The following is a 14,356-nucleotide window of genomic DNA, read 5'->3' on the forward strand; positions in this document are numbered from 1 at the left end:
CAAGGAAACACCGTTTACCTTCCCGCCGGAGCGGTACCTATTTATCTACTTGCACTTCATGCTTTCGAACTGCTAGGCGGGCAGGAGCAGGGACCGAGCAACGGGAGCTCACCCCGTCATGGGGATTCGAACCACCGACCTTCTGATTGGCAAGTGCTAGGCTCTGTGGTTTAACCCACAGCGCCACCCGTGACCCTTCTCCAACGTATATAAAAACATAATAAAACATTTTTAAAAATCTTCCCTATACAGGGTTGCCTTCAGATGTCTTCTAAAAGTTGTGTTTCCTTGGCTCGGGGGGTCGCATAACTCCATACCCTCCAACATTTCTCTGATGAAAATAGGGACATCCTAAGGAAAAGTAGGATACTCTGAGATCAAAGCAGAAACTTGGATGGCTTCTGTAAATCTGGGACTGTCCCTGGAAAATAGGGACACTTGGAGGGTCTGCTATCATAAGTTGATTAATCCAATTAAACCTATCAACCCTGGTTTCTTAGCTTCCTGGTTGCAAATGGGATAGTGTGTTTTTTCCCAAACTGAGCCAGGGATACCAGGCCAGACCCCTTCTATCTCTGGCAAGAATGAACAACCTACATAGCATGCTGTAAATTCTTTTATCTCCCTCACACACAGGTGCAGCAGATGAATCACCTGAGATAAAGAACTTGCCTGGTGCTTTGGAGCTCAATGCTGGTTCAGAGTTCAAATCTAGCTGCATAGCTACCGGCAAGCCACTTCCTACAAAAGAAGAAATTAAACTGATAAAAAAAGATGGGACGGTCCTTAAAGTAAGTTGCTGATCGGTTCCCTCTTTTGAGTGTGCAGGAGCTGTGTTATTATTATTATTATTATTATTATTATTATTATTATTATTATTATTATTAGTGTACTGCCCTATACCCATAGATCTTAGGGTGGTTCACAACATAAAATTACTATATAAAAAAACACAAAATACATAATAAAAATAAAAGCTCATCCTGCATTTTTAATAACTGCATGGAAAAGAGGATTTCAGCAGATGTAACTATTAAAAGTGTGGTAGCCCTATCCTGCAGCATAGTGATTCCTCAGATACTGTGACCAAATAAACAAGATATCCTTTTAAGTGCATTACTAAGCCCTCAGCTGATATGCAACATTCAAAGGCTCCATTTGCTTTCGAATGACACTTCCCACCCCATCCCCAAAATAGGATGAAACCAATTTGAACAGCAGCAAAATTCACCTAAATGAAATTTCTAGGTGAATTTTTGGAGCAACCTGCTTGGTAAAAATATCTAAGGGATGTCAAGGAAGGCAAAAAAAGAAGAAAAAAGAAAGAGGTTTCAGTAAATCCAGTGAACTGTTATGAGTGAGGTCTGCACATGTTTAGTTTAAATAATTTGTTTCTATTGTTTGCTGTTTTAGCCTAAACAAGTGGCAAATAGAAACCAGTCAGAAGCTACAGAAGCCACATTTCATGTTGAAAAAGTCCAGCCTTCTGATTCTGGAACGTGGGTCTACATTGTTGAGACAGTGGCGGGCATGGTGGAACAACCTTTCCAAGTCACAGTTAAAGGTAACTGATAACCATCTGACTTCAGACTTGACTGCACCAAAATACCGTATTTTTTGCTCTATAAAACTCACTTTTTCCATCCTAAAAAGTAAGGGGAAATATGTGTGCGTCTTATGGAGCGAATGTAGGCTGCGCAGCTATCGCAGAAGCCAGAACAGCAAGAGGGATTGCTGCTTTCACTGCACAGCGATCCCTCTTGCTGTTCTGGCTTCTGAGATTCAGAATATTTTTTTTCTTGTTATCCTCCTTCAAAAACTAGGTGCGTCTTGTGGTCTGGTGCGTCTTATAGAGCGAAAAATAGGTATCTCACCCAAATCAGTGTGGCCTAAGTATGCACTTAAATGATGTCACTCATTTCAAGAGCTGTTTCATAAGTTACCGTTTCCGATGGTGAAACTAATCACTCTGTCTTGCAATGTACAGTAGTAGCTCGGGTTACATACGCTTCAGGTTACAGACTCCGCTAACCCAGAAATAGTGATTCAGGTTAAGAACTTTGCTTCAGGATGAGAACAGAAATCATGCAGCAGCGGCGCGGCAGCAGCAGGAGGCCCCATTAGCTAAAGTGGTGCTTCAGGTTAAGAACAGTTTCAGGTTTAGAACGGACCTCCGGAACAAATTAAGTACTTAACCTAAGGTACCACTGTATGAACAACAGGTTTCTGTAGATTCCATACTAGGGATTACTCCCTACAAGGCAGAGCAACAGAATAAATATAATAATCGTATTGATCCATTGCATGCCTCCTGATAATTCAGGAGACCAAAAAAAAGCTTCATTACTATTTTTGCTGTTGTTAAACAATTCATCTTCTTGACCAGTTCTTCCCATGCCTCAAAAAGCTCCAACACTGGTAGAAAGAGGACATAATTTTCTCCTCATTGATACAAATGCTGATATATATAGCGGGGATGGACCGATTGTGTCAACGCAGCTTCTCTACAAAACCGCCAAATTTCAGTGGAAGACCTTGGAAGGTAAGAGTTTATTGCAAGAGTTTCTGCTTCTTCATATAGGCCACATGTAGGTGCTACCATCGTTTTATTTCCCCCCAAACGATCTGGACACTTTGGTCAGTAGCTTCTGATCATCATGGCTGCTTGCTACTTCCAGGATCCTGTCTTCAGCCACCAGTTGTGCGGGGACAAAAACTGGAAAGGGGGTTAGGGCACTCATTTCCTGTTTGTGAGCTTGTGATCACTGAAGACAAGGCACTGATCCATCAAAGTTCTTCTTACAGTTCCATGAAGGAGAATTTTAGCAGAGGTTCTTCAGCCCCTCACCAGCCTACAATTCCCAGGATTCTTTAGGGAAAGCCATGGCAGCGGGCTACCTAAACGGCCTCGGTCCAGTATACCTGAAGGAGCATCTCCACCTCCATCGTTCTGCCTGGACACTGAGGTCCAGCGCCGAGGGCCTTCTGGTGGTTCCCTCACTGCGTGAAGCCAAGTTACAGGGAACCAGACAGAGGGCCTTCTCGGTGGTGGCACCTGCCATGTGGAACGCCCTCTCATCAGATGTCAAAGAGAAAAATAACTACCAAACTTTTAGAAGACATCTGAAGGCAGCCCTGTTTAGGGAAGCTTTTAATGTTTAATAGGTTATTGTATTTTAGTGTTTTGTTGGAAGCTGCCCAAAGTGGCTGGGGAAACCCAGCCAGATGAGCAGGGTAGAAATAATAAATTTTATTATTAATTATTATTATTACTATTACTTGAAAAGAAACTCTTGCATGGGCTGGTTGAGAACCCCCTCAGTGAATATTCAAATCCCCCCAACAGTGGCACCCACCTTGTGGAACGCCCTCCCATCAGATGTTAAGGAAATAAACAACTACCTGACATTAAGAAGACATCTGAAGGCAGCCCTGTTCAAGGGAGTTTTTAATGTGTGACATTTTAAATTTTATTGTATCTTTAATATTTGTTGGAAGCCATAAAGAGTGGCTGGGGTAACCCAGCCAGATGGGCGGGGTATAAATAAATTCTTCTTCTTCTTCTTCTTCTTCTTCTTCTTCTTCTTCTTCTTCTTCTTCTTCTTCTTCTTCCACTGATACGGGCTTTGCAGTGTTAAAATGCTGATGCAGTTAACCCTGGTTTGGGTGGTGGGCCAATGGTTAGCATCACACGTCAGTACACTGTTTGTGTTTAGCAGAGTGCTCGCAGTTGATGCGCCACCTTGCCTTGGTTGAGGTTGCCTTGGGGCCACGCCACGTGACCCTGCTGTGTACACATGCCCTGCAGCATGCATGCATGGCGTCAGCACGCCCCATGGTGTTCTGACGTCACTTGCGTATGTCAGGGGGGCATGCTGACATGTTGTGCAGACACCGTGGGGGTGTGCTGACATCATGCACGTGTGCCTTCTGCTGTGTTCTGCTGAATTCAGGTCGGGGTGCTGTTGTTTATTAGAGAGAGTCAAAGGCAGTGTGGTGTAGTGGTTAAGAGCAGTGGACTTGTAATCTGGTGAACCGGGTTCGCGTCTCCGCTTCTCCACATGCAGCTGCTGGGTGACCTTGGGCTAGTCACACTTCTCTGAAGTCTCTCAGCCTCACTCAGCTCACAGAGTGTTTGTTGTGGGGCAGGAAGGGAAAGGAGAATGTTAGCCGCTTTGAGACTCCTTAAGGGGAGTTAAAGGTGGGATATCAAGTCCAAACTCCTCCTGCTCTTCCTCTTCCTCTTCTTCGTATTATATATTTATTCATCACAATACATCAAAAACGGTCTCAGCACGGTTACAATTAAAGCACAAAACTTGTATTGAATCCCACAAAGGCACTGTTTGTGGTGTGTCCCCAGTCCTACCTCTGGCAAATAGGTTTTTTCATTGTTTCCCAAAGCATTAAATCTTTAAAATGCAGAGTCCAAACAGAAAAGTCCCGATAACACTTTACTGAGCAACCTAGTTGAGAAGAAAGGAGCAAAGAGGTTTTGTCTTTCTTAGATCAGGTCCTGTACGTAGCAGGGAGACATATGACCAAACATACAGAGGAAAACTCCCTCAGAACTACACAGCCAACCAGAACACGTGTGCCTCAGTAAACATTGTGCAACCTTTGAGCAAAAGAAGTATGTTTGTTTACAACTCTATCTTCCCTTATCACTTATCAGTGCGTGTAATTCAGTTGTTGTTCCTCCTTTCAAATGCAGTCACTGAAAGGATCTGGAAGTTAAGCGATCTGGAACCCAAAACAGAATATTCCTTCTGTGTCCGGCTGACTCGCAGAGGAGAAAAGGGCGTCGGGCATCCTGGGCCAGAGGCCAGTTTCACTACAGCTGCTGTTGGTATGCAGGTCTTCAGAACTTTTTCCTAAAGGGGATGCTCACTATCTTACAACTGTCTTACTACTTGTGGCTACATTGTGCGCATGTACAGTGGTATCTTGGTTCCCGAACGGCTCAGTTGTTGAACAAATCGGCTTCCGAATTCCGCAAATCCGGAAGTGAGTGTTCCGGTTTGTGAACGTTTTTTGGAAGCTGAACATCCGGCGTGGCTTCCAATTGAGTGCAGGAAGCTCCTGCAGCCAATCGGAAGCCGCGCCTTGGTTTTGGAACCGTTCCGGGAGTTGAACGGACTTCCGGAATGGATTCTGTTCGAGAACCAAGGTACCACTGTATATCCAGTTGCTTTTTTTTCAGCCAGAGCTCACTGGAACTCAGCTCTGGCACCTCTCGGGTGGGCGCAACTGCTATTCTGAGAGAACAAGGGAGAAAGCTCATGGTGAGCTCTGGCACCCCTTTTTCTAGAAAAATAGCACTGTGCATAGCCATTTGCATGTGGAAAAGGTATTTATCTAAAAGCGATAAATTGAGCCTGGTGGTGTGTGCTTTTAAAGTAAAAATAACAATAATTTGAATTAGAGCCATTAAAGAGTACATTGTATACATTCTCAAACTTTGTTACTGTGCCCTAGTGGCGCATCATGCTAAGTCAAACTGGTTTTGACCTAGAAACTGGTTTTGACCGTAATACCTCAAAGACCGCCTCTTTCCATATGAACCTACCTGGACCCTGAGATCCTTTTCTGAGGCCCTCCTTCGTGTGCCTCCTCCTCGAGAGGTCTGGAGGGTGGCAACACGAGAGCAGGGCCTTCTCTGCAGTGGCTCCCCATCTGTGGGATGCTCTCCCCAGGGAAGTTCACCTGGTGCCTTCACTATACACCTTTAGGCACCAGGCAAAAACATTCCTTTTTAACTAATCCTTTGGTTGATCTTACTGACATCCAATACCCTTTTAGAATGTGGCCCCTTTTGGAGGTTTTTTATTGGGTTGTTGTTTTTAATTTGATTTTATATATTGTGATCTTATTTGTGAACCACCCTGAGACCTCCAGGTATAGGGCGGTGTATAAATTCTAATAAATACATACATACATACATACATACATACATACATACAGGTGTGCAAGCTCCTGGGGAGGAGATTGTGATAACTTTGCGCCTCCTTCATCACTTTGCAGCTGTACAGAGCTGACCTGTGGCTTGGCTTAGAGTGTCATCCAACACAAGCTTGTGGTTGAGCATTCTCCAGACTAACCAATGAGCTGCATTATTTCCTTGACATCTGAAGGGAGGGCATTCCACAGGGCAGGCACCACCACCAAGAAGGCCCTCTGCCTGGTTCCCTGTAGCTTCACTTCTCGCAGGGAGGGAACCACCAGAAGGCCCTCGGAGCTGGACCTCAGTGTCTGGGATGGACAATGGGGGCAGAGATGCTCCTTCAGGTATACTGGGCCGAGTCCAGGTAGTGGTGGGTAATGGTGGTTATCTTAAATAAAAATAAATATCCATGATAGCTCAATGGACTCTCAGAGGCTAAACGCTAGGGACACAGAGGAGGCCCTCCGCACCTTGCTACTGTGCTTTCTGGAAACCCCTGGGTGGCCATAGTGGGGAACAAGATGGCGGACCACAAAGGACTCTTGGCATCATCTTGGCAGGTTCTTCTTTTGCTCTGAGGGGTTCCAAAGGCATTAACATTCCTTCTCACGCCTCTCTAAAGGCCTCCCTCCGCCAAGGGGCCTCTCCCTCGTTCCTAAAGGCACGACGGCGCTGACCTTTTCTTGGCAGCCGGTGGGGCAGCAGGTGGGAGAGGACGTCCAACTCGAAGTGGAATGTAAGAGCGTGGATGATAAGAACGGAGGTGTCCCCCCGACCCATCAGCTGGGGAGAAACATGTCCGCCCTGGTCATCGACAATCTAGAGCCCAGGCGCCACTACAAGTGCAGAGTCCGTGTGAACAGCAAGTCCGAAGGAGAATGGAGCGACTATCTGGATGCGTGGACCTTCAGTGACCGTGAGTGAAGGGAGAGTCTAACAAGCCCACTTTGTATGACCTAGCAGGCCTCATTTGTAATTTGTATGGCGTGGTCCACCCCAGGGCTGGGGAACCTCCTTTACTCCTGGTGTTGTGGGTTCCAGCTCCCATCAGCCTCAGCCAGAATGGTCAATGGGTCAGGGAGGTCAAACGGCTCAGGACCGCCATACCTCAAAGACGGCCTCTTTCCGTAGGAACCTCCCTGGACCCTGAAATCATCCTCTGAGGCCCTTCTTTGTGTGTCTCCTCCACGTGAGGTCCCGAGGGTGAGAACGGGGCCTTCTCTGTGGTGGCTCCCCATTTGTGGAATGTTCTCCCCAGGGAGGCTCACCGTTCCTCTTCAACCAGGCCTTGGGTTGATTACATCCAAGACCCTTTTAAAATGTGTTGTGGAAGCAGGGAGAGGGAGGTCATAGGCTTGTTTTTGTTTTTATTATGTATATTTTGTGGGTTCCCCCCCCTCTTGTATTTTTATGCTGTGAACCGCCCTCAGATCTCATAATAACTGCGTGCCTGCTGACACCTAGTGGCAGCAAAAGGCGTTTCATGCTCCTCACTTCATTCACGCTCAAGTATCTTGAAAGGAAAACTTATTTCAGGAATTCACGGAGCTCATAATTATATTTCCTCACCAGGGCCAATAACGTTCCCTAACTTCTAAATCTGTCAGTTGATGAAGCGATTCTTAGTTACTTTTAATTTCATTATTAACTTGCCTTTTAAATCCACCAATTAATGCAGCTTAAATAACTTTGCATACTGCCAAAACCTCAGCGGAGGAGGGTTTTCGGTTGTTGTTTTTTAAAGAGACACTGATTTATCGAAAGCATTTTAAAAACTCTTTTCTTTAGCTTAAGAAGGTCCCAGAGAAGCTCACAAAATTACTTAGCAGGGCTTGTATCTACAAAGCATCTTATTCTAGAATCAATGGAGACTGTACACTTGTTTTTTGTCTACATAGTCCACACACAATGTAGAGCTATTGCATTATTATTATTATTTTGCCCCTGAAAAGCATTTCCTGAGAAACTGGTTTCTTTCCTGGAACAACTGGTTCTGCATTTCAGACTGATTCCGCATTAGCCCACATGTGAAACAGGCTAACACTTTACCTGCAAAACATTTGGGGGGTATTATCCCACAAGAAGTTCTTGAAGATGTGTCAGAGTGCTTGCTGAAATCATCAGTTGAACATGCTGCATCCATTAAAAGTTAAAGAGAAGAACGTGGTGTAAGATGCAGCTCAGGGGGCTACGGATTAAGGAGTGCATCAATAGAAATGGCAGAACGACCCCTCCAAAAATAAAAATAAAATCTTTTGCAAGCTAGGGCTCACCGTATTTTAACAGGCTGAAATCAGGGGCAGCAACTATAGGGGGCAGAAGGGGCTTCGCTCGCCTTAATATTTGTGGGCAGGGGGCTGAGCCTCCCCAATATTGAGGTGGGCGCACCCCATCCCCCACTGCGGGGGGAAGCCATCACACACCAGCCGGGGTGTGACGCTCAGAGGGGTGCATGATGTCATGTGTATGATGTCACACAACTCCTGGCCCCCTCAATGTGTGGGGGGGGGAACAAGTCAGCACCCCTGATTGCAATCCTATGCACACTTCCTCAGAAGTAAGTCCCACTTATAACTATGGTACCTTGCTTCTTGAACGTCTCCGCTGACAAACGTTTCAGAACCCGAATGCCGAAAACCTGGAAGTAAATGCTTCCATTTTCAAATGCACCTCAGAAGCCGAATGGCTTCCGCTGTGTGTTTTTTCAATTTTCTCAATTGCTTTTGCAGACCGCCCTTTTTGCCTCAGTTTTCAAACATTTCGGAACTTGAACGGTCTTCCGGAAGGGATTACCGTACGTTCGAGAACCGAGGTGCCACTATATACAATTGCTCTGTTATGCTAACTATTTTATTTGTTGATGCCAAGTTTTGAACTCACAAGGCCATCCTGTCCGGCTCAAATCCTGATTCATTGCGAGTGATGAAAACAACTCCACGTGACTTTTCGTAGTGGATGTGCAGTGTGATGTGAAACAGAAGCTAATACACTTGTTTCTTTGCTAGAACGTCCTCCTGCACCTGATAACTTCACAATTATAAATGTCACCGACTCCTCGGCTGTCATCTCTTGGTCGACTGCGGTGGGGCATTCCATCTCCTCCATCATCCTCAGCTACAAAGGCCGCGGCAAGACAGAGCACAACCACATCGATGTCACCATAAAAAACACTACCGTCACCCAGTACCACCTCAAGGGTCTTGAACCAAACACCGAATATGTGGTTCAGATAAGGGCACAGAACAACGTTGGGCCAAGCGATAATCTTTCAGCTGAACTGAAAACCCTCCCAGAAATGAAAGGTTAGTTTTAGCAGAGATCAGAACATCTCATGTACCGAGCAAGTTTACGCATGTTTATTCCAAATGAACTGAGTCCCAGCAAAAGCTGCAAAATGCATGCTGTGGTTGATAGGATTTCCATGGTGATGCTTTAACTGCTGTTGTTTTGCCATTTGTGTGTATGTGGCTTATGTATAATTAGGACATTATAGACCCTAATTTCCCACGAGCAGAACTTCACTCATGTGAATGGAGGGAAACTCCTTTGCAGAACTTTTATCAAACTTTACTGCCTGTGGTATGCAGTTATGCTCTCAGTACCGATGCTTTCTAGAGCAGGCAATTGGAAATAGAATACTGTCAGCACTAGATACAAGGACAGGGTGTAAGAAACACAAGTTAAAGCACTACAGGAAAATTATGCTGTCAGGGTGAATGCGCTGTTAGCACCCACTTCTGCCAAAATGGATTATAGGCCATGATCCAGAGAACCTAAAGTCCATTGAAGCATGTGAGTGAGTCCCTTACATCCATCTGGTTTCATAAAGGCATCTAGCTTTAATTAGATTGCACCAATATTCCCCTACCTTTGATTTTATGCCTGTAAAATTTGGGTTCTAGTATTTGTCGATGAGGTACTGAATTCAACTTCTTTTGATTTATTATTTTATTTTAATGCATATAGTTCCCACAGTTCCATTTGAGCACAAAGGAGGGAGAATGCTACTGATTGCTATCTTGGGCTCTGCAGGGATGACCTGCCTGACAATTCTGCTGGCCTTTTTCATCATGCTGCAGCTAAAGCGTGCAAATTTCCAGCGGCGAATGGCCCAGGCCTTCCAAAACGTGGTTGTAAGTCCTTTGGTTTTCCTTGAGGATAGATCTGTGAATGAGGCATTAAGTGAAGAGTACACGCGGGTGGCACTGTAGTCCAAACCACAGAGCCTAGGACTTGCTGATCAGAAGGTCGGCGGTTCAAATCCCCGCGACGGGGTGAGCTCCCGTTGCTCAGTCCCAGCTCCTGCCCGCCTAGCAGTTCAAAAGCACACAGTGCAAGTAGATAAATAGGTACCACTCCAGCGGGAAGGTAAACGGTGTTTCCGTGCACTGCTCTGGTTCGCCAGAAGCGGCTTAGTCATGCTGGCCACATGACCCGGAAGCCATCTGCGGATAGACGCCAGCTCCCTCAGCCTATAGAGCAAGATGAGCGCGCAACCCCATAGTCGTCCACGACTGGACCTAACGGTCAGGGGTAGCTTTACCTTTACCCCTTTCAAATACAGTTTGATGAGCATTTCCCATTTCAAATTGGTTAATCTTAAAGGTGTCACACAGAACTGTTAACACGGGACTCCCAAAATGGGAAATGATTATTCCCCTCCCCTAAGCATTCCTGTATCAAAATTGGTTTTGCTTGTAACTTACTTAAAACCTTGATTGTTACCCTAAGTGGTGATACTTTACAAAAACCAAACCCACTGACAGATCACCAGATGGGTGGGCTGCACCTAGTAAAAATTAGGAGGAATTATACCAATTCATGCAGATATAATAAAAGTAACCAGATGTAACAGGATTCATTCCACACTTGTATTCCTGCAATGCAGGTTCATATTCCCTCTGGAAAATCTTTGCCTACTTTCCTTTGCTCAGTTAAATTGACTATATGTTTATGGGTGCTTTTAAGCCAAGGAAAACCTACTCCGCTGCACACCGATACAAGTGGTGTTGTTTTTTTAACTCATTTTAGAGAAACTTCATCTTCACAGAACAACACTACTTCACACAACAAGATTACATAAATATGCTTTTAATGCATCCGGTTCTGAGTTGTTATCTTCTTCTGTACCAACCACTAAATAGTGTTTGCCTAACTTTTCCCCCCAGAGAGATGAGCCGGCTGTGCAGTTCAATTCAGGAACTCTTACTCTGAGCCGGAAAGCCAAAAATAGCCCAGAACCCACGATCTACCCAGTTCTGGAGTGGAATGACATCAAATTTCAGGATGTGATTGGAGAAGGCAACTTTGGCCAAGTTCTCAAAGCACGAATCAAGAAGGATGGCTTGCGAATGGACGCAGCCATTAAAAGGATGAAGGGTGAGTCTTTGCGGGAGCCTCTTAAGGTGGCAAATCTGTAGGAGAGATTTGCAGGTTGCTAATACCTGGCCTCGAATCATGGTCTTTTAAATGTTGGCTTAACGGGCCAACCGTATTATATGCAAAAGCATGTAACAGAGCCTGGATGCAGTTCTTTTTTAAAAAAAGTGGGAATGAGAAGAGAAGCAATAGGGTCAGGATCTGCCTTTGTTTTTGTTTTTTATGACCATTTATTAATTTTCCAAAAATATAACATCAAAAATAAACATAAAACAACAATATATAAAGAAAAAGAAAAAAATGAGAAGAGAAACGAAAAGAAAAAAACCATCATAATAAAAAAATTTAAACCATAATTTTTGCTTGACTTCCCTCCCCTCCCCCTCTTAGTTTCATTGTTTAATGCTTGTTCATGCATGTCCTTATAATCTTAATAATCCATTTTTTAGACCTTGTTCATCTTAACACAAGTGAGTTTTTAAAAGTTACACTAACGTAAACATCTATACACAAAGCTTAAAAAGTGGGCATGAAACCTTTACCCCCTTTTTATTATTCAAAGTCCTCTTTCTGTCTGTAGGGTCAGGATCTGCTTAACCACTTCCCTGTGGGAATATTGTTTGACATAGCGGGCTTGCCAACAGCTGAAAATCCGCATTTCCGAAATACGTTTTGTCCATCGTTAATGGGAAAGCAAATTTAAACTTAAGAAAAATCAACATGTCACCATTCCAGCAGGAACATCATATGGTTCTCCCCCCCCCCCCCAAAAAAAAATGGAAGGTGCAAGTAATATACTGTACAAGGAGGATCAAGGGAGTGTGTGGATGAGCCCAGCGTCAAAACAATTCTTATCCCACACTTTCTAGCGAATCTTCCCCATCATTTCCTTACTGTAGGAAGTCTACTTAGGGAGAGGGGTATTGTGCAAGAGGGTCAACCTGAACTTCCGGGCATGTGACCAAATCTCACCTGGAAGCACATTTTAAAAAATACCGTATTTTTCGCTCTATAGGACGCACCCAACCATTGAACGCACCTTGTTTTAGAGCGGGAGAACAAGAAAAAAGAAATCTCCCCCTCACTGCTCAGCACCCCTTCAGTGAAGCGGCAGGAGAAATGGAGCCCCTTCCATTTCTCCTCCCGCTTGGCTGAAGGGGCGCTGCGCAGCTCTCCCTCTCTGCTGAAGCCAGGAGAGTCTTGCTCTCCCGGATTCAGCAAAAGCAACGCGAAGCCTCTGGAGCGCAGAGGGAGCGCTCCCTCTGTGCTTCGGAGGCTTTGTGTTGCAATCACTGAAGCCAAGGAGCCTGCATTCGCTCCATAGGACACACACACATTTCCCCTTAATTTTTGGTGGGGAAAAAGTGCGTCCTATAGAGCGAAAAATACGGTAAATTATTATGACGTACGGTTTTGTGGGCTAAAGCCCATTTCATCAGGTGCATTAAACAAACACATGGTAAACACTGTAGGAGTAACTGATGTACAGCACTTTCTTTTTTTAATTTGCAGAATATGCCTCCAAGGATGATCACAGAGATTTTGCTGGGGAACTGGAAGTACTTTGTAAACTTGGACATCACCCCAACATCATAAACCTTTTGGGAGCATGCGAACACCGAGGTACAATGCTTTTCTTTTTCAGTTTTGTTAAGAGTTTTCAACATACGAGACAATAAAAACCCAACTAGTTTAAAAATGATTTTAAAAATACAGAAAAAGAAGTAGGATAAAAGAGGGAGAGAGAAACGGAAGAAAAAGGAGGAAAGAGAAATAAAACAACAACAACAACAATGTTGTGTGTGTGTGTGTGTATACAGAGCTCTCAATCACAATCTACATTCTGAATCTTCCCAGCTCTCACCTGCTACAATGCTTTTCTATAGGTGTTTGTTTTAAAGTTCTGTGGCTACATTTGTTTTAAAACATATTCAAAATAAGATCAGCTGGAATTTGTGCACAGGTAGACAGGTTGCACAATTTTTTAAACACAAAAAGGCACGCACACACGTGCGCATGCACACACACACACACATATATATGTATATTCCTGTTTGATGATATGCTTCAGGCACCACACAAACACAAAGGCATCTCTTCCAGAATATGAAAGCACAGATTTTCAAGAAGAATCCTTTCTCTCTGGTGAGGACTCGAAAACTGTCACTTGCCAAAGCAGAAAAGGCTCTTTCTCAACCAGTTGTGCTTCTGAGAGCGGCGAGATGCATAGCATATACACCTCTGATGCAGAATGCCTTGGGTGGGCAGGATCATATGGAACGAGGCAGTCTTCCAGATATCCTGGCCTCAAGCTTTTGACGGCTTTGTAAGAAAGAAGAATCCCTTTGAATCCTGCCCAGAAATGAACAGGGAGTGTTGCTGCTTTTTGCCCTGTTTTAAAGTTTCAGCCAGTGCAGGCAAAAAAAAGAGTAAAGGTAAAGGACCCCTGGACAGTTAAGTCCAGTCAAAGGTGACAATGGGGTTGCGGCGCATATCTTGCTTTCAGGCCGAGGGAGCTGGCATTTGTCCACAGACAGCTTTCTGGGTCATGTGGCCAGCAGGACTAAACCGCTTCTGGCACAACGGGACACTGTGAAGGAAACCAGAGTGCATGGAAATGCCATTTACCTTCTCATTGCAGCGGTACCTATTTATCTACTTGCACTGGCATGCTTTCGAACTGCTAGGTTGGCAGGAGCTGGGACAGAGCAACGGGAGCTCACCCCATTGTATGGATTCGAACCACTGACCTTCTGATCAGCAAGGCAAAGAGGCTCAGTGGTTTAGACCACAGCGCCACCCGCGTCCTTTCAGCCAGTACTGTTAAGTTGTGGGCGAACATAGCAGACGACACAGCGATTTCTCCAGAGCAGCTCTTTACTTGTAAGCTGGGCAGAACTGAACAGCAAACAGCTCAGCCGGCCTGCTTTTATTGGCAGCCGGCTGTCAACATTGTAGCAACAACAACCCAGGGTTTCCCGCCTAAAATAACTGATGTGGACCTGAGTGAAAACTATCTACAGTATCCCCCTG

General features: G+C 44.8%; 1 protein-coding gene across 1 annotated transcript in view; it reads left to right on the plus strand.

Annotated features, from left to right (window-relative positions):
• Window positions 1-14,356, plus strand: part of TEK (TEK receptor tyrosine kinase) — a 45,976-nt gene that overhangs the window by 22,433 nt on the left and 9,187 nt on the right. Inside the window, exons 8-16 of the mRNA XM_083592918.1 lie at window positions 637-791; window positions 1,414-1,564; window positions 2,387-2,542; window positions 4,715-4,849; window positions 6,567-6,860; window positions 8,950-9,246; window positions 9,911-10,077; window positions 11,113-11,323; window positions 12,836-12,946. Of these exons, the coding sequence (XP_083449044.1) occupies window positions 637-791; window positions 1,414-1,564; window positions 2,387-2,542; window positions 4,715-4,849; window positions 6,567-6,860; window positions 8,950-9,246; window positions 9,911-10,077; window positions 11,113-11,323; window positions 12,836-12,946 (1,677 nt within the window). The remainder of the gene's footprint in view (window positions 1-636; window positions 792-1,413; window positions 1,565-2,386; window positions 2,543-4,714; window positions 4,850-6,566; window positions 6,861-8,949; window positions 9,247-9,910; window positions 10,078-11,112; window positions 11,324-12,835; window positions 12,947-14,356) is intronic.

This window comes from Podarcis filfolensis (assembly GCF_964270895.1).
Source record: "Podarcis filfolensis genome assembly, chromosome: 17".
In the NCBI taxonomy this organism is placed as follows: Eukaryota; Metazoa; Chordata; class Lepidosauria; order Squamata; family Lacertidae; genus Podarcis; species Podarcis filfolensis.